Source organism: Furipterus horrens, unplaced genomic scaffold (genome assembly GCF_987537825.1).
Source record: "Furipterus horrens unplaced genomic scaffold, mFurHor1.1.pri manual_scaffold_7, whole genome shotgun sequence".
Taxonomy (NCBI): domain Eukaryota; kingdom Metazoa; phylum Chordata; class Mammalia; order Chiroptera; family Furipteridae; genus Furipterus; species Furipterus horrens.
Window position 1 is genome coordinate 28,972,457 of NW_028327177.1, and position 21,215 is coordinate 28,993,671.

A 21,215-nucleotide genomic window follows, 5' to 3' on the forward strand; every position below is an offset into this window, starting at 1 on the left:
ACATCAAATTCCAATCTCCTCTCTCCCTTCCCAGAACAACCCTGTTCCTTCCCCCATGTTCAGAAACTACCATTAAAATCACCAAAGAGTGATTTTTATTTTTAATGTAAAGGCACAGAAGTAGCCTAATGTCACACCCTCCACAAACTTTTTAATACCCAGACATTAATATCTGCACATACGGTAACAAAGGACATTCAGAAAACTGTGGCACAGCATACAGCAGAGTACCACTTTTCCCATACAACAGCAGAGGCAAAAAGCTATCCCTTGTCAATAACTGAGCAAATTTCATTTTACAAAAATAAAGACAATTAGTAACTAGCTTATAAGTTTAGTTTAGGTAGGTGCATCTAAATACCATCATCACAGCCACCAACTTATCTCATGAGATTGTTTTTTGCAAAAACCAAAAATCTCATCTTCAAGATAACATTCAAAAATCTCTAATCACTAACTCAGATGCAAACTAAAAACCCACCCATTAATATGTGTGCACATCTGTGTCCCATACTTAACCAGGTCTCCCTCCGAAAGAGAAGCAGTAATTGGAAGCGGCCACATACCAGCTGTCGTATGTATTCCTGAATAGAGTTCGGATAAACAAGCACGGTGACTGCAACCAAGGTGTTCAGCGCAAAGTCAAAGATCTGGTAACAGAAGAAGGGGATGATCCAGGCAGCATGTTGCTAAACATAAGAGAAAACGTGATGTTAATGTTCATGTATTCAACATTACAAACATGGCTTCTTTTCTTAATCTGAAGGGAAATGGCGGAACAGCAATTCACAAAACCAGGCCATGGTGACGACTGGTAAGCCAGAAAGGAGTCAACAAACAAATCTTATTGAACATTTCTGAGACCATATTGGCTCTCCTAGTGCTACATAATATTAACAAAAGATTTAAACTTACAAAGATTCTACAGGAAAATAAGAATGATTACATCTTACTCCTTTCAGACAACTGTACAGATTATATAAGTAAGAGATGGAGGAAAAGGCCCAGCTTATTATTTTTTTTATAGACGGGGGGGGGGGGGGAATCAAAATTTTAATACACGGTCATGGGGAACTGAGTCAACACTGGGTATATTATGACATTTTAGGCAAAAAAAGAAAAGGGGCAGAAGTGAGAAAGAGAGATCTACGTGTAGTTGAGGAAGAGCTGAACACACTTCGCAGACAAGTTCTTGTTAGACAACTCAGAAACATGGGACATAGCGGGGCTAGCTAGCTAACAGGCCCCTGCCTGAAGCCCTCTTATTTACTATACTGAATCCAAATTAGGCTAAGGCAACAGCGTAAGAGTCCCTTTCCAGACTAGGTGTTTCTGTCTGAATCTCCTGAAGGCCCAGAGTATTCCAAAGCTGCTTACCTTGTATGCTCCGTAAGTCGCCATTGCACATATCAGGATCATGAGAAGAGAAATTGCAATAGCAATGCACATGTCTGCCAAAGGTTAAAATAAATAAATAAATAAATAAATAAATAAATCAGTAAATACATTGTTTAAACATTTTTTTGTCTTTTCTCAAAGGCATTTTATTTATAAACCAATTATGGGAACTTCATACTAAGTAAAACACCAGAGTTCTTTGGGAATTTAAGATGATAGTTAAGGAAAGTAAAGTGCTTGAAAGATATTCTCCCTAAATCATGAAAATGCCTACAGATAAATGATTGACTTACATACAAGTTTATATCAAAAATGCAAAAGAGATATTGGTTATAGATACATATAAAAAGTTGGTCATCTGGTCAACTGAATTATATATAATAAATACATGTTTTTTTTAACACATAGGAAGGAATTGAACTTGTATTTTATAAACTCATGTCTGTCATGTCTGTCTTAAAACCCTCCACTGGCTTCCTATCTCATTTAATATAACACCCCAGTTTCTTATCATGGCCTTCATGTCTGCTTATTCTAAAGCAGGTCTACTTCTCCAATCTTGTCTGACCTTATCCCACACTTTCTTGCTCACTATAATCCAGCCATACCATTTGGTTCATTACACACACAGCTAGGTCATCCCACCTTAGGGCAATTTCCACTAACTAGAAGAAACGTCACTCATATTTCCACACGACTAGCTCTGCTTTTTTAACCATGCAGGTCTCTCAGCTCAATGTCAACACCTCCGAGACAGCTTCCCTCCCAGGCACTCCCACATTACTGCTGTATTTTCTTTATGGCATATATTACTATTATCTTATTCATATTTGTTGTATATGGTACATCTCTCTGGGTCCTTCCTAGGAGAAAGGACCTTTTATATCTTTTTTACAACTACAGCCCCAACACTGAGAAGGGGACAGACAGCCAATACAGTAGCTGCTAGCCACATGTGGACATCAAGCATTTGAAATGAGATTAGTCTGAATTGAGATGTGCTGCTGTAAGATTAAAATATACTCCAGATTTCAAGGATTTAGTACCAAAAAAGAGAATGTATAATATTAATAATTTTTATATTGATTACATGCTGAAATAATATTTTTGATATACTGAGTTAATAAGATATATTATTAAAGTTAATCTCGCCTGTTTCTTTTTACCTTTTTTAATGTGGCTACTAGAAAATTTACATCTGTGCTTATATTATTTTTCTGTTGAACATGCTGATCTAGAACAATACCTGTATCATAGTAGGTTCTCACTGAACATTTATTCAAGCAGTCATGTTACCGTATATCTTTAGGATATTCTGATTAGACAAGTATGGGGTGACTGGATTTATGACTAGATAATGTGTGGAGTTTTCACCTACAAAGAGAGCACAAAAAACACGCAGTAGAGTATCTCTACAGTGCTGACAGTTTCCAAAGGCATTTCACAGATAACTCATTTAGTCTTCCTAACTCTGAGATAGGTGTTATTGTTCCCACGGAGCAGATTATGAAACCAGAGCTCAGAGGTTATGTAACTTGCTGAGAGCATCTGCACAAAAGGCTGAACTATGACTAATCCTGCTCTTATGGCTCCAGTTTCTGGCTCTTGCTACTGTACATGCTACTTATACTTGAGCTATAAAAAGTGACCATGAACCAACCTGGGCTGCCATTTCTTACAGGTTACTTCTCCAAAGGAGAGTAGGACGTATTCTAGTTTTAGGACTGTCCTCTCTGCATTCTCAGCTTCAGAGCTAAGAGAACATTTTAAGCAGGTTTACTAACAGAAGCACAGGGTAGAATACATTCTAGGACAGAAATGCAGACCATTTGCCATCTCAAAAACAAAATGAAGGTTCCTCAAATTGGCGTACAGATTTAATGCAGTAAATTTATAACCATGCTGATTTTTATTGAGCGAAAATTCAAAAAAAAAAAAAAAAGAAGAAGGTTATGATAACCTCAGACCAGTAATTAAAAGATCATAATTTATTTCAGGATAAACACATATTTTATAGTTTATTTTATAATTTCAATGCTAAACTAATTTACCTTTTCCCTCTTGTGAGGAAAGAGGTACCTTCAAAGAAATTTCATCCATACCTTATAAGATCCTTGTAGGGTTAATGGAGGGAATAAACTTGAATGCATTTTAAATGCTTTAAATGTAAAGGGAAAGTCTACTTACACACATAAGTATACACACCCATTCTAGCACCTGTCATTTATTTATGAAGCAATGGGGGTATTATGCTAGTTTTTTTCCCTCCCTGCATAAAGCTATGAGCATAGTGGAATGTACATTGTCTACTTTCTCCTTTCCCCATTTTCCTCAGCGAACTAGCTATTGTTACTTTATTTAATCCTTAAAACAACTTTAAAAGGTAAGTACTATTATTATTATACCCTCATTTTAAAGAAGAGAAAGATGACTCAGAAAAGGCAAGTAACTGCCCAAGGCTGCCCAGCTGGTAATTGGTGGATGAGATATTCTAAAGAGTTAGACATCAGTAAGCAATTATTATGTGCAAAGCCTATTAGAATTTATAGCAATTTCTGAAATTTAAATCCAGACGGAAGTTTATAATTTCCTTCTTTGCCTACCTTTATGATTTCCAAATTCTGCACAGACATATTTTATGATGAAAATTAATTTTATGGAAGCCAGCCTATCACAGGATATTCTTTTGACTACCTCATAGACCTTAAAAAATAAACAAGCAAACTCAAGGCATTATTCCAAAATAAAATATTAATAACTTTTATTAATATAATATTAATGACAAAATAAATCTTTATAAGAATAACATGTCCTAAATGGAACATTAAAGATACTCCAGAACCAAATTTCACATAATCATGAAAAAGATTTTAAATAATCCACCTTTTTTAAAGACTATAGAATCAGTAATTTTAAAAGTCCAACTAAAATGAAAGTCATAAAATTAAGTATCCCATCGCCATTCACGAGATACTATTTACCATAAAAAATGTTAATTTGAGGAGGAAATTTTCTAAATTCTATTCCTATAAGTGATTATACAAATCACACTGAAGAAACTAAATATATCACAAGTATTTGAAATAGCTTAGGTAACAACAGTGTAGAAATCAAATAAAAACACAGAATAAGTAAGGTAAAATGAGCTAATGTAGTACATGCTACCTCCTGGACATCAACTCCTCTGAAATAACATGTAGCACACCATTGTAAATGAGTTACTCAGAAGAACTAAAATTCATTCTTTTTAATTATGTCACAGGTAACTGAAGAAATGGTTCTAACAAAAATAGTGATTTTTACAATCAGTAATAGCACTAGTCAGTGAGAGAATAGCCTTTATTTTGTGCAGCCCCATGAACTTCAAGTCAGAGCACACCGATGTCACATTGTTTCCTCAATTAAATTCCTGTCTTAATAATGCAGTTCACATTTGAAAAGGATCCTAAGAAAAGCTATCCCACAGGCCACAATAGGCATAATTAGAAAATGTCTCCTGATAGTCAATTAATCATTGCAATGGAACAGGCATATAGTTCCCTGAAATGCCACTGTTTAAATAATACATTTCAAATTCTACTTTCCCTTCTATTTCTTGGATGTTTCCTTCCCATAAAACTTGTAGCTAGCTAAACTTCCTGACTTATGTTTCCACAACCTACTTGCCTTCATGTAATTCTTTTTTTTTTCCCATGTCATTCTTATGTCTCAATTTACTGTAATTTTTGGTGACATTTCAGGGACTGAGGTTTATGAAAACAAACAGCATTTGGGGTATATTCTAGCCATTATGTCTAGAAGGTACAATTTTCAGCTAAATTCACAGCAATAGTAGGAACTACTCAGAGCAAAATACAGAGTCTCAAACCCCAAAGGGACAAACAGAAAACCCAAGTTCAAGCCCTCAGTTTAGGGTCTCACATACTGAGGTTAAAAGCTTAGGGAAGAATAAGAAATAAGGCATAATTATATTCCCCTAAAACAAAAGGGAGGTTCTAATATACTTTTTCCATCTGTGTGGTGATTGTTTACAGATTGTTATTTAAGTATATTCATACAGGAGCTTTTTTGTAACTTACTCCTTTACAACTTTATTCTTAAACCCAAAATTTACTTCGTGAATACTTAATGGATTCATGTAACATGGGATAAACATCATGGCATAGCAAAGATTAATAGGACATAATTTTTGTTCTCAGATGCTTAGCATCTAACTAGGAAGAGGGAAAATTTCAATAGGTGGTAACAGATGAAGAGCAAGGGGACTTCCGTGGATTTGGAAAGACAAACGAAGACATTTGGTAGAGTTATTCACCTACTTATCTGAATGTTCCACTTAACCACACTATTTCGCTAGGTATACATTTCCCTACTTTGCCTAAAAGAATACCATAAAAAGGTTTGGTTAAGCCCTGGCTGATGTAGCTCAATTGGTTGGACCATCATTCCCTAAATCAAAAGGTCACGAGTTTGATTCCTGATCAGGGCACATACTTAGGTTGCAGGTTATCCCCAGTCACGGTGCATGAGAGAGGCAGCCGATCAGCGTTTCCACATTAATGTTTCTCTCCCTTTCTCTCTCCTCCTTCCTTTCCCTCTCTCTTAAAACCAGTAAGCATATCCTTGGGTGAAGATAAAAAAAAGTTTGCTTAATGTCCTTTTTAAAATTAGATCGGTAGCCTACATAATCCCTTGATTTGTTTGAGGTCCTAAGTTTGCCAGTGGTTTCTTTTAGTAGTATTATAAAGTTGTACAGCCACCACTAATTTCAGAATATTTTCATTCTCCACTCCCCATCCCCACACACACAAAAAAAAACCACAAGCCCTTAGCAGGCACTGACCATTCTTCCCTCCTCTCTCTAGCCCCTGGCAACCACTAATATACTTTCTGTGTCTATGGGTTTGCCTATTCTGTACATTTCACATAAACAGGACCATACAATGTGGCCTTTTGTGTAGGGTTTCTTCCACTTACTATAACATTTTCAAGGTTCCTCCAGTTGTAGGACCTAAAGGTTTAAAATAAGCTACATCAAGTTGGGAAGAACTAGTTAACTAAGTAATATACTTAAAAGTTAAGCTCAGAGAATCTCTCTTAATTTCTCACTTTCTAAAACAAAGAAATTGGCTCCTGCCAGCCTCACTTTTATACTGAGAGACTCAGAGTGACAATTATAATTTAAGTTTCATAAAGGTTGCTTATGTAATAGAAAAAAAAAAAACAGCATTTACATTTTTGTAATTATGTTCACTGGAGAACCAAATATGCAACTAGACATGAAGAGAAGGAAATAAAATAAATTTAATAAAAAATATGCATGATCTACATGGAAAATTTTGGAAACACGACTATGGAGCACTAAAAATTTCTATAAGTAGAAAGGCATATGTTGTAATTAGGTAATTTTTTTTAATTGCATATCTCTGTAAATTAATGAAAAATCACTGAATTTTACATTTTAAATAGATGATACTTATGGTATATAAACTATACCTTAATAAAGCCATTAAAAAAACGATGTGACCAGTCAAAATACAACATGTACAGATACTACTTCTCCCTAAGTTAATCAATACATTTAACATAGTCGAAATTTACAACAGGATTTCCTGAGACCCGGACAAGCTGATGGTAAAGCATAGATTTCTGAAAAAGAAGAATAGGGTTAGCTTTACCATATATTACTGATTAAACGTACTTGCTGGGGATATGGTGGACTGGCAAGGCATTCATTCTGCCTTCTAATGTGTCTTGCTGTTATGCACAGGCTAAAGCTAAAACCTAAATTTTGCACATTTCCTTGCTGCTGAAAGCAGATTAGGTTTTCTCCATTAGATGTAGACAAAATGAAGACTTCCGCCCATGACCAAACGTCCTTGACCCACTTAGTCCAATTTCGGCAAAAATCCTGCTGTCAGTTGACTGAAAATCTCTCACCCTTGCTATCTGTTCGCCCTGAGATCTGACCAAATTCCTTACCATTCACCCTACAGAACCTATCACCCTGGCCTGACTTCCGCAAGAATCCCACCGAGTTGGTCTGGCAAGAATTCCCCTGGCTGTGGTGTTTTCTCTTAGCAATTTTCAAGTCAGAAACCGCCCCCCACCCCAGCTCCTTGGTTATAAACCTCCATTTGTGCTTGTTGGAGTGGAAGTTAAGCCTGATCTCTCTCCCCCATTAGAAGAGCCCCATTAGTAGTATCTCTTGAATAAAGTCTTCTTTATCATCTTTAACAAGTGTCTGAGTAATTTTTTCTTCAACACACAGTGAAACTGAAAAAAACAAGTCTCAAAAGAAGAGACTTGCTTACTGTGTGGATCAGCTATATAAAATTCAAGCACATGCAAATTAAACAAGAGATCTATTAGTGATATAAATGTATGTGGTAAGTCTATAAAGAAAAACAGTTTAGAAGAGTGCCTATCTGAGGTCAAAGGGAAAAAAAATGCAATCAGGAAGGGACGTGTAGGGCTCTTTGTAAAGTAAGGTAAAAATCAATTTCTTAAATCAAGTGGTGGACTACAAGTACTTGTAAGCACCATTATTTGCTATTTTTTATAAATATTTTATAAATAGGTTGATACCTAAACTCAATATTTAATGAGATAATTCTATAAAGGAGGAGGAATCCCAAATGACTGTTAATGAAAAAAGACTGGTGTACACTGTACCTGAAACTTTTCTGAAAGGTTTTCATTTTACCAAAATAAAAATTTAGAAGAAAAAATGATTCTCACAGCAAATCTACGCAAAATTGTAAATCATATTATAATTTCAAACACTAAAATGAAAATAACAACAAAGTGCATCGTCAGAGAGGCAGCAGGTGAGGCAAGAACACAGGAGGTGCACTGGCCCCTGAGCTAATTCAGTTCCTGCTCAACCAGTGGCAAACAGGACCTCAAAGAAATTAAGGGATTACGTAGACTTAGCATATTTAATTTTAAAAGGACATTAAGCAAAACTTTTTTTTATCCTCATCCAAGGACATACTTATTGATTTTAGAGGGGAAGGAAGAGAGAGATAGAGAGGGAGGGATAGAAACATCAATGTGAGAGGAACACTGATTATTTGCCTCTCTCACACACACTGACTGGGGACAACCCACAGCCTAAGTATGTGTCCGGACCAGGAATCAAACTCATGACCTTTTGATTTAAGGGATGATGTTCCATCCAATGAGCTACATCAGCCAGGGCTTAACCAAACCTTTTTATGATATTCTTGTAGGCAAATTAGGGAAATGTACACCTAGCGAAATAGTGTGATTAAGTGGAACATTCAGATAAGTAGGTGAATAACTCTACCAAATGTCTTCCATTCGTCTTTCCAAATCTGCTCTTCACCATCCATTTCTTTGCTCAGAGGCTGACCTGTTTTTATATGGTCTATCAACAGGACTCCCTTACCCTCTGCCTTTAGTTCAGTTCAGCCAGTGAGGAGCCCAGATAGATCAGAGAGAGAGAAGAGAACAGAGAGCCAGGCTACCACCACTGTCAGGTTGCCCTGGGTTGGCTACAGCTCAAGACCAAAGGTCACCATGTCCCATGAAAATGTTAACTGTTCTCACTTCCAGCTCCAATAACCCCAGCCTCTCAGTCCTCCTTCAGGTCTAGGGATAGAAACAGCTGGCCCTGATTATCCAAGTTACCTGACCATCCCTCGTGATTTAAAGAACAAACAGATGAAAAGATGGAAAAATAAAAGGGTGCATGGATGAAAATAAAGGGCCAAGATGGTTCCTATGGCTTAGCTTCTTCTGCTATTGTCTACATATGCCTATTTCCTCAAGACTGTCAGGATCTTATACACAAATGGACAAGCTGTGCAGACTGCCACACTTGTTTGTGGGGGTGTGAAGAGAGAGCAGACCAGCAGCCTGGGACCCTGAGTGACAGAGCAAGGGTAGCCTTTACTCTGTAGTGCTAACAGCCACAGGGAAAGCCCCAGCTGATCATCCCTTTTTGTTTTTTCCTATTTCTTAGCTTTGTTAATCAAAACTTTCAAACATATACAGAAGTATTTAAGTAGACACAGAGAAGTATAACGAAGCCCTATCACCTATTTTGCCTGTATTGTTTCACCTCTGATCACTCCATTTCTGTCACACTACCCCTGGTGGGCATCTGGATTGTTTCCAATTTTTGGCTATTATGAATAAAGGTAAGCTGATGATTTTTATACATGGCTTATGATGAACACAAGCACTCATTTCCGTAGGATACATATTTAAGAGTGGAACCACAGGGTCACAGGGCAATTGTTTATTTAGCTTTAGTTTTCCCAAAGTGGTTGTATGATTTACACTCCCAGCAGCAGTTTGAGAATTCCATTTGTTTCACATTCATATCAACAGAGAGTATTGTCCATTCTGTTAATGCTGGCCATTTGAGGGGGGTAGTGGTTCACTACTATGCTTTTAATTTGCATTTCCCTTATAACTAATGAGAATATCTTCATATGCTTAATGGTCATATGGATATCTTCTCTGAAATATCTATTTTTTCTCTTATTGATATCACTCAGAATCATTTATTGAGAAGACCATCCTTTTTCCAATAAATCTAGTGGTGTCTTTTCCTAAATCAGGTGACCATACATGGGTAACCATCAATTCTTGATGATTTTTACAACCATTTCCTTCCTCAGTCCAAGTGTATCTACCCAGAGAATATAAAAATAAGGTTGACTAGAAAGACAAATCAGCAAAATTAGGAAATATCTGCAAAATGGGGTGGGGGGGGTCAGGGGGAAAGGATGATCAGCTGGAGCTTTCCCTGTGGCACTTAGCACCACAGAGTAAGCCTCCCCTTGCTCTGTCACTCAGAAATGGTCCCAGGCTGCCTATCTGCTCTCTGTTCACAGACCCCCCCTAACGAGCTTGGCAGTCTACATAGCATGTCCACTTGTATACAAAGGGAAGGGGGCCCAGTGAAGGGGAAACCAGGAGACACTTTATATCCATCATCTTTCACCACCATTGCTTCCTAATATGTTCTAAGAAGTACGGGTGTTGTATTATCCTAGGAGTGGGGACCTTGTCAGACTGAGACATGACTTCTGCTGTTACATTCATTGCTCATTCTTTTTATTCCGAATAACCCTGCTACTCTTACGAATTCTTCCAGAAAGGATAATGAATTCCATTAATATTAAATTAATAAATTAATATATCTCTGCTTTCTTCCCTGGAGTTAAAAGACTAAGCTATAAATATAATGTCTGACTGACATTTAAAATTATCTTTCACTGCTTCTGTAGCAGGATTCCCTCTCAAAGGTAACTGAGCTTAGAAATGAAGCTTTGAATGATGTAGCTATGGTTTTATCTGAATCGAACAGTAGCACTGCATGCCTTGCTCTCATTGCCAGAGATTAAGCTCCGTAAGGACTGTCTGGCACTACTGGCTTAAGTTAGGTAACTTCAAAGGCCTGCTGGTATTTAAGACCTTAAAATAGTAAATGTTTTATACTGTCCTGGGCATTAATTCCAGTGCATTTTAGGTTTTCTCGTATTTCATGTATTTGAAAGGAGTGAATGAATAGTTTGTAATTACTTTTAGGACTATCATTCAAATCACATGGTTAAAAAGGTACAGAAGATAGGATTTCCGCTTGAGTGAATCTTATTTTTTTTTAACTTCCTTCGTCTTACGTTTCCTTTTCACACGTTTTGATCCTTCTCTGGATTTGCAGGTGGTTCACCATTAGAACCCATGTCCTGAATTGCAATTCTTTGTTCTGGAATAAATCCACTGCTGTCTAGTTGTTTAAGGTCAATAATATTCACAGTCTCTCTCTCTCAAAGTGCACCTTGAGCCACTCTCCCCCTTACTCACTTTGTCCCAGCAACTTTTTTTTCAAATGTATTTAAAGTTCTGTAAGCCAGTGAGAAATAAATTTGCACGATCTTTTGTGATTATGCACAGCAAGACCCCTTTCAGTTAGAAATTTCTGTGACCTTAGAGCTGGTTGCCTGGCTTTCTCCCATCTACCCTACATTCATATCCCCATGTATATTTCTCCTTATCAGAAAAAGGCCCCAAATCCACCAAACAACTATCAACATAGTTCCTAGGATGAAGAATGATCACCTCCTGGAAGAAAGGTAAATACTAAAACAATAGGAGGCGCAATAAAACATGTGTTATCCTTTTAACCTTCCTTCCTGCCATTTACTCCCCCCACCGCAGAAGACCAAACGGCCAGGGTAAAAAGACTATGACAAAGAAATAATTATTAAAATGGAAAAGTTAATGTAAGGTGAAAAAAGAGGGAAAATCTCATTTAGACTCTTGCACTTAGAACACAGAGGACAGCATATAAATACTTGTTGATCTGATTTGTAATGATACAAAGTTAAATATCAGTTCAAATGGGCCCATGAGTCAATATCTGTAATTTAATATGAAGAACTGGAAGCTAGATCCTCTGCCCTTGAAAATACCAAAATACTGCCCTGGCTAGTGTGGCTCAGTGGATTGAGAGCCAGTCTGTGAACAGAAAGGTCGTCAGTTCAATTCCTGGTCAGGGCACATGCCTGGGTTGTGGGCCAGGTTCCCAGCTGTGGGCATGTGAGAGGTAATTGATCCATGTTTCTCTCATTGATGTTTCTCTCCCTCTCTTTGTCCTTCCTTTCCCTTCTCCCCAAAAATAAATAAAATCTTAAAAAAAAAAAGAGAATACCAAAATACCTACAGTTGCCATCTCATGTACTTACTGGCATCATCCATGAACTCAAAGTCACCTCCCAGTTCAGAACTTGAAAAGTGATACTGATCTGGATCAGCCAGGGCGCTCAACAGAATCAACAGCACCACGGCATTGAGGATCTACATACAAGAAGAAAGAAAAAAATGTTAAGTAACATACTCAGCATACATTCCCTATTAAAGAAAACTATACTGACCACATGAAATTTAACTTCAACAGAGACTTAACTTTCAACACTAAGCCCCACCCATCCAGGGGACAGGCGAACATTCCCAAGGCAGAAACACTGCTAGTTCATTCAGACAGAGTCAAGGGCACATGGCTCAGTGCCCAGATGATAGCTGGATTTCACCTCACTGCCCACACAGCTGGCACTCTGAGGCAGTGAACAACCAGCACAAACATATGCAACAGCCAATGGGTGGAAAAGCACAAAAACTCTTCAGTAGTAAGCCATGTACTAATAAGCAGCTGACAAGTTTTTGCAGGTGATAAAACATTTTCACAAGTTGAAACTATCAGAGCTTTGAGACCATTTGGAAAACAATGTCAGAAAATGTATGCCAAGCTTAGCGGCAGAGCCAGGATCCTTAATCCTGCAGGTACACCTGCGAGTCCCTTTCTGTCCTAGGCTCACATTTCTGTCTCCTACATATTGCTGAACACACTTCCCTTGGGTACTTCAAACTCATATCATCTGAGAGGAAATCATGGTCTTTAATATCTCCCACCTCTGTGCTTCTTTTTATGTTCACTATCTTAAAAAAACAGAATCACCATTAATAATTAAACATGGAAAATACTCAGGCATTATGCTAAATGCTTTATGCGATTTTCTCTCATAAGCTCTGCAACAGCCTAATGAACTACATGCTATACTAGCTCCATTTTATAGATGAGAAGACTGAGGCTCAGGGGTTAAGAACACTAACCAGGATCAGGCAGTCAACAAATTGTAGAAATGGAATTTGAATCCAGAAATTTCAATTCTAAAACCTCATCTCTTCAAGTCTCCTGTCTTATTTGAAACCGAGTTATTTTTGGGTTCACCATCTTCCTTATCCCCTCCTTCCAATCAACTGCAACATTCTGATGACTCTACTTCTGCACTTCTATTTCCTTCAATCTTCCTAACCGCCCTTGCTGCATGCTACAGACCCATACCAACTACTGCAGGGCAGGCGTCGCAGAGTTTAGCTGAGGCTTGGGCTGAGACTGCGTTGCTACTTCTCCTTTTTCTGGGTTTATAAACTTATGAAAAAGCTCTATGTTTCACTCTTGTTAAAATGAAAAGACAAATAATTTTCATATACAAAATTCTCTTACTAACTAAAGAATTACCTACTATAAAAATCATATTTGGAAATTCTTATTTACAAAAGAGTTCAAACAGTCAAGATATTTGTTTTACAAAAGTCCACTCTGGAATCCATTTTTAAATGACCATCTCAAATGGTCAGCATTACTGTAGGACTTGGAGTCACTTTTTTCCTGCCTCTTCCAAATTGCCTAATATGGCCTAACTGCTTTTTGAAAGAATATAATTATAAAAATGAGAATAGCAATTTCCCAGAGTATACATATATAACTAATTTAAATAGATACTACAAGCATGCAATTAAAATTTCTGAGGCACAGAAGGGTATAAAGTGAAAAGCAAACACCCTCCTGTTCCTATCCACCAATCACCCTTCCCACAGTTTATTAGAACTACACGTTTCTTATTTCTCTCCAAAGATCAAAAAACTTAATAGCACATTTTAAACAGTGTGACTAGCAAAACTCTAGTTTTCGGAACCTATCTAAGGCTTAATGGAAGGCACGAGATAGTTCCACAACTGGAACATAACGTTTGGCAAAGACATTCTTTGATAAACTGTCAAGCATTCGTGGCCTAAAGATTACGGACTGAAATAAGATCAGATGAAATAACCCTAAAATGTGTTTTGAGAAAGTCAAGCATTATACAAAGGTAAAGTGTTTGTTCTTGTTATAGTAATGGAGTCGGTTTTAAGGATGAAAAGGAAAGACATAAATTTGGGATTCATAAAGAGGTGGAGTAGGAAGGATAAAAGAAGATGGAAAGGTGAGGAGGTGGGGCAGTAGGTCCAGATTTGGGGATCTCATGGAGCAAACTGGAGTTCAAATTGCATAATAAGTATAACAAGACAGCAGTGGAGAATATTAAGGAAGAATGTGATTTGATTGGCATTCAAATGAGTAAATTATGTCAAACACCTAGCAAGGTAACTGGCATATAATAGCTAAATTAGTTCCTTTCTCTTTTTACCCAAACAAGAACCATATAAAAGCTCTTGCCTAGCATCAGAAAACTGCCTAATCCCCAAATCTTCTGAGCTGTGTTATGCATCTGTTTTCCTGTCCTTTCAGTTCCAATGGACCCGCTGCCTCCTAATCAGCGTGTTCTTCCCCCCTTGCTAGCTTACTTATCATAATACATTTACTAATTGCCCACAATAGATCAGGCATTTGCTAAGTGCTTGGGAAGAACTCTCCAGGACTTCAGAACATAAGTTTAAACAAGTCATGGGCCCAAATAACCCAAAGAATAAAGAACAGAAACTCAGAGGAAGATATTACTGAAGCCTGAAGCTGAGACTGGGTAGCTGGGAGGTGCAACTGTGGTAGCAATTTGGACAGGGACTGGAAAGATAAGAGGCATGGAAAAGAAAAGTTCAAATATGAGTAAGGCCTGGGACAGGGGGCTGTACTGAAAATAGCAATTAGTTCAATTTGGTTGGAACACAGTATGTGGAAAGGAGTGATAGGCTAAAACTAGAAATTCAGGCTGGGGCCAGATGGTGGAGGGTCCTCAAAACCAGGATAAAAATTTGGCCTTTATTCAAATAGTTAGTGAAGATACCTAAAAGGTTTTTGAGGTCAGATTTAACATGATCAGAGCTATATCATTAGGAAGTTTAAGCTGGAAGAGGCCAGGAGGCTAAAATGGATGCAGGAAACCAATGTGGAGACTCCTATTGCATGTAATAGTCTGGCTCAGAGCCAATAGGGTTTTACCCACTCGTCTCTAATTCCCATGCTAACCCTGTGAGACTGTCATCTTACACAACAGTTTGAGATGTTAAGTGACTTTATGTTAGGTCCTATGTGTGTAAGAGCCATAGTTTGAACCCCAAGGCCTTTCCTCATGGAGGCAGAATTATTAGTGACTTAGAGTGACTCGATGTAAAAATCAAGGGAAGCAAACATGGCTCTGAGATGTCAAGTCTGGGTGACAAGATACAGCTTGTCATTATCAGAAATAAGGAAGATCATTTGAAGGACTATGACAAGGTTGATTTTGGATGCACTGTGCTGAAAAGTACTTGCAGGTGTGCAAATAAGCATATTTGTAGCTGGCCCATCTGTCCTCTAATCCTCCTTGTACTCAACTTTTAGTATGCAGGCCTGCCCTCCGCTTTTCTGTCTGCCTGCTCAAGTTCTGACAGTCTGATTGTTATCTGGTCTTGCGTGCATTCCTGTTCTCTCCTGCTCATCTCTGAACCTCATTCCTGACAACATTGTTCTCACTCCAGAGTGGGTCCCGGTTCCTTTTTGTACTTGGTTGTGCCCTAGTTGCTCCAGTGACTATCATTTGCTCCTATACCTTTAGCCCTACCACCCTTCCCTCTGTGCTCACAAGCCACAGATCACAGCCCTGGGGCCAGGTCCCCTTCCAGGTGCCCTTGTTCTTCATGAGCCAGTAGAAAGAAAGAAGACATATATAAAAAGGTATGATGGTAAGATCATTACACAGCACAAATGACCCACTATTGTGCTCTTTTAATTAGAGTAGTTTACAATAGAAGGTGTGTGTTGACACATATTTACTGTATAATTATGCAAACCCCAATTGTCAGATGGGAATTTGTTACAGCATGGACATGTAAATGCAGTAGAGGGTGATCCTTGAGGACCTAGGTCTGTGCAAAGAAGTGGGGCGTAGGACTAGCCATGGTAACAACTAAAAAACGGTCAGATGGAAAAGATCAAATACAAGTCAAAGTCCCACAAACACTGGGTAAGAAGTACTTTCCAAAAGAGGAAATGAAAATCATCCAATCATCAATTCTCACTAAGAATGAAATGTCACCACAAATGAGAACCAAGAAGATGGTAAGATTTGCCAGGACCAGATTATGTAATGACCATTGCAAATCTAAATGTAAAAGCAAAAAACGGCATATTTATTTTCTCATTCAATTGATGTTCACTCACATTTGGACTTTCTTCATCTGTTTTGGTAGATTATGTGCAAACTGTTCCTATTCTATTTACAAAGTGTTCCCTGTGGTGTCACTTATTTTTCCCCTTGTTCTTGACAATGATTACTTCCATATGTATTTAAATAAATTCAACTTCTGTCCAATACTTAACTGGTGTTTAGGCCCTTGTTTATTCTCCAGGAATCCAAAGTGCTCTTCACCCCTTGCCATATCAGATCCTAAATGAACCGTGAGACCTGCAGCTTGAATCTAAGCAACTGAAAATGTAATCATCACTTTTTAAAGGCCTCAATAAAAGAAACTTAAGAACGCTCTAACCCACTATGATAGCAATGACACAATAATCAGAAATTGGCCCAAAAAGTTGTGTCTAAAAATGACTGCTTAAGATTTATCTATTAGGAAAACATAAAACAAAAGTAGGAGAATGGCTAAATAATATTACAAACAAGTAACAGAATCCTAAGCATTGAAAAGTCACATTAAAAATATTAATGACAGAAAAGGTTCATAGTAGTTATATGAAAACTGCAGTCTAAAAATGTTATGATTCTAATTTTATTATTTATATTTAGAATATGCTCACATGTATAAGTAATAGACTAAAAATACTAAACATACAATGTTATAAACCAGGCAGTAGGTTTGCAGGTAACTTTTACCTTTAATTATCATTATACCTTTTTGTACTTTCCAAAGTGTCTAACTGCTTTCAGAGTCAGGAAAAAGTATTTAAAGCTTCAAAAATTTTCACATAAAATATATTACTGAATATTCTTATGTTACAGAATATTATTATTAAAATGTTACAGAATCTTACAATTAAACCTGATTCTGTAAAGAGAAACAATTAGTAATAAGAAGATGATCAATAACAAAACAAGGCGGGCTGGGCATTCAAGTCAAACCTTGGAAACGGGTATAAAAAGGGAGAAAGAGTGAAATAGGATAATTAATAATTAAGGGATCTGCCACTTCCAATAATGGTGAACTAGGTAATACAAACCAATCTTCTCACTGAGGATAACTAAAGAATCTAGACAAAATATAAACAAATGTCTTTGAGAAGGCATTAAAGAACTAACAAGGAAGTGAAGAAATACTGGCCAAGATCCAGAAGGCAGAAATACTCCTGGGGCATTTGTTGATCCCAGAAAAAATGAGTGAGAGCTAAGAGCCTGAGAAGCACCCCTGAATGTCTGCTGGGCCAGGATGTCAAAAGCTGGACTACAAGGCCTGCTGGGTGGAGTGGGGGGGGCAGGATTCCCTAGGACTTTGCCATTAGACCCTGAAGGGACTTAACCAATGAAGCAAGGTGAACCAGAAATAGACAAGCCTTTATACACAGAGCCCACCTATGCATCCTCTGAATCCTGAGCTTCAATTAAGGAGAACCTCAGATGCTAGAGCAGCGGTTTTCAACCTGTGGGTTGCGACCCCTTTGGGGGGTCAAATGACCCTTTCACAGGGGTCGCCTAAGACCATCGGAAAACATATAATTACATAGTTTTTGTGATTAATCACTATGCTTTAATAATGTTCAATTTGTAACAATGAAAATACATCCTGTATATCACATATTTACATTAAAATTCTTAACAGCAGCAAAATTACAGTTATGAAGTAGCAACAAAAATAATTTTATGGTTGGGGGTCACCACAACATGAGGAACTGTGTTAAAGGGTCGTGGCATCAGGAAGGTTGAGAACCACTGTGCTAGACCCTTTCAAGAAGCTTTTAAAATCCTTAGCGGAGAATGATTATCCTATGCTTCAAATTATTTTCTCAACTTTTCAAACACAGTGTCCAGAATACAGGAAACAGAATATGGGATGCTAAGGACAAGAACCAACAGACAGAACTTCCAGTCAAGATGGCGGCGTAGGCAGACATGACTGGCCTCCTCCTCCTCCTCACACAACCACATCAAAATTACAACTATATTATAGAACAACCATCACACAGAATTGTCAGACATCGAGTTGAATGGAAGTCTGACAACTACAGAATTAAAGAAACCACATCCATACAGACTGGGAGTAGGGGCACAGACATGGAACAGGCTGGTTCCTCACCCACAGGTGATGAGTAAAAATTCAGGAATATATCTTGGGACTGAGGAATCCCAGACCCATACCAAGCCACAAAGCCCAGAGTTCCAGTGCCAGAAATATAAGTCCCCACAACTTCCAGCTGCAGAAACCAGCGGGAACTGAGTCAGTGGAAGAAACTGGTGGAGTCCCAAGTGGTCCCTCACATGGACTCACCTACTCGGACTCACTCTCTCTTAGCTCCAGCACTGGGGTAGCAGCTTGAAAGGCATCAGTCACAAGCAGAGGCCACTGTCCCTTTTTTAAACCATCCCCCTCAGAGCCTGCAAGCTGGTGCCAATATCTAAGACTCCATTCAACCTGGCTAACACTGTTTGACCAGCATTGGAAATCCCCAGAGAATCCACCCCACCCAATTTAGGGGCTCACCCAAGCTGCTTTTCAATATGAATGGCTGGTCTTGGATCATGTTTCACAACTTCATAAATCCTATTAACAAGCAACAGCTGGCCTCAGTGACCCCCAGGCTGGCACTGTCAGCAGCAGGTCTAGATTCACAGCTTGGCTATGCCTGGGAATCTCCAAGCCCAGCAGAAGTAGCAGCCATTTCAGATTGCTTTATAGCTGAGGCAGGGTGGCCTGGGGCAAAACAGGTGGGGGCTGACCTTAGCCTATACCACCTGGGAAACCATAGGGCCAGCACACCCAGTCAACAGCTATAGACACTATGCGGAGCACCACCACCCTGCCCCTGCACAGGTAATTGCCCAAGGAAGACAGAGGTTGGTGGTAAGTGGCCACAGCCAATCCTTGCAGCTGACTGCCCTAGGTAAATCTCTCCTACCTCCAATTGATCTGCCAACAGCAAGCAAGGCTCAAGTACAATAGGAGGGTGCACCTGGAGTACCCAGCTTGGGTAATAAGGGAGGCTGTGCCACTGGACCCTACAGGACACCAACTACATTAGGTCACACTACCAAGACACAAAGTCCAAGCAGCTCTACCTACTACACAGAAACAAACACAGGGAGGCTGCCAAAATGAGGAGACAAAGAAACATGGCCCAAATGAAAGAACAGATCAAAACTCCAGAAAAAGAGCTAAACCAAATGGATAAGCAATCTATCAGATGCATAATTGAAAACACTGGTTATAAGGATGCTCCAGAAACTTAGTGAGGACCTCAACAGAATATAAAAGATTCAGTCAGAAACACTAATTGAAATAAGAAACAATTTTCAGGTAAACAACAGTAGACTGGATGAAGCCCAGAATCAAATCCATGAGTTAAGGAAGCAAAAAAACCCCACTCAGAACACGAAGATAAATAAAGAATCAATCAATCAATAAATAAATAAATAAATAGGAAAATATAAGCATCTGGGACAACTTCAAAAGGTCCAACATTCACATCATAGGGATGTCAGAAGAAGAGAAAGAACAAGAAATTGGAAACCTGTTTGAAAAAATAATGAAAGAAAACTTCCCTAACTTGGTGAAGGAAATAGACATGTAAGTCCAGGAAGCACAGAGTCCCAAATAAGATGGATGGGAAGAAGCCCTCTCCAAGATGCATCATAATTAAAATGTCAAAGGTTAATGATGAAGAATCTTAAAGCAGCAAGAGAAAAGCAGTTAGACCTACAGGGGAGTTCCCATAAGACTATCAACTGATTTCTCAAAAGAAACTCTGCAGGCAAGAAGGGATTGGCAAGAAATATTCAGTCATGAAAAGCAAGGACCTACAGCCAAGAGTGCTCTACCCAGCAAAGCTATCATTCAGAATCAAAAGGCAGATAAAGAGCCTCCCAGACAAGAAAAAACTAAAGGAGTTCATGATCACCGAACCATTATTATATGAAATATTAAGGAGAATTATTTAAGAAGATCAATACTATGAACAATAAAATCCATATATATATATATATGTGTGTGTGTGTGTGTGTGTGTGTGTGTGTGTGTAATAAAATAACAATTGAAGCTAAAAAGCAAGCAAGAACAGAGAAAGAATCATGGATAGTGTTTTGATGGTTGCTACGTGAGAGGATGGTGTGGAGGAATAGGTGAAGAGGTAAGAGGATTTAAGAAGTACAAATAGGTAGTTTATAGAATAGCCACGGGGATGTAAAGTACAGTATAGGACATGGAGTAGCCAAAGAACTTAAAACACAAGACCCACAGACATGAACAATGGTGGGGGATTGCCTGAGGGAGTGGGGAGTGCTGGGTAGAGGGGGACAAAAGGGAGACAAAATCAAGACAACTGTAATAGCATAATCAATAAAATATAATAATAATAATAATAAAAAAGAACCAAAAGACAACAGAGACAGACAATAGGAGCTCTAGATATTGAAGTTAACGGGCAAGCCTTTTCAAGTGACTATGCTTATGACATTCCAGGATATAAGGAAAAATAGAATGAGAATTTTGGCAGGGAACCAGAATCTCACTCACACACACACACACGACACAATAAATTTGAAAAGAATAAGTAGAAACTCTAGAATAAAAATATATAGTAGTGAACAGTCAAATTAAGAACTCAGTTAATGGGTTTAATCCATTAGAGTGTTTCAAGAAAATTAATGAGTTAGATAACACAGAAGAAAATATTCTGACACCTGGGTTTAATAAGAACAAAATAAGGAAGACAATGGAGTTACATCTTAAAAATTCTACGGAGGAAATGCCTACCTACAATTTTATATCAAGTAAATAAAAAGTTCTTCAAGGATGAAAACAAAGATACTTTCAGACAAAACAGGGAATTTGTCACTAGCAGCTCAGAAAGCATTAAA

At 38.1% G+C, this 21,215-nt stretch overlaps 1 protein-coding gene across 1 annotated transcript in view; it reads right to left on the reverse strand.

Moving 5' to 3' along the window:
- Positions 1–21,215, reverse strand: part of LAPTM4B (lysosomal protein transmembrane 4 beta) — a 51,235-nt gene that overhangs the window by 16,346 nt on the left and 13,674 nt on the right. The window contains exons 2-4 of the mRNA XM_090283535.1: positions 12,123–12,234; positions 1,378–1,451; positions 567–689 (exon numbers count right to left, since the gene is read on the reverse strand). Coding sequence (XP_090139661.1) covers positions 567–689; positions 1,378–1,451; positions 12,123–12,234 — 309 coding nt within the window. The remainder of the gene's footprint in view (positions 1–566; positions 690–1,377; positions 1,452–12,122; positions 12,235–21,215) is intronic.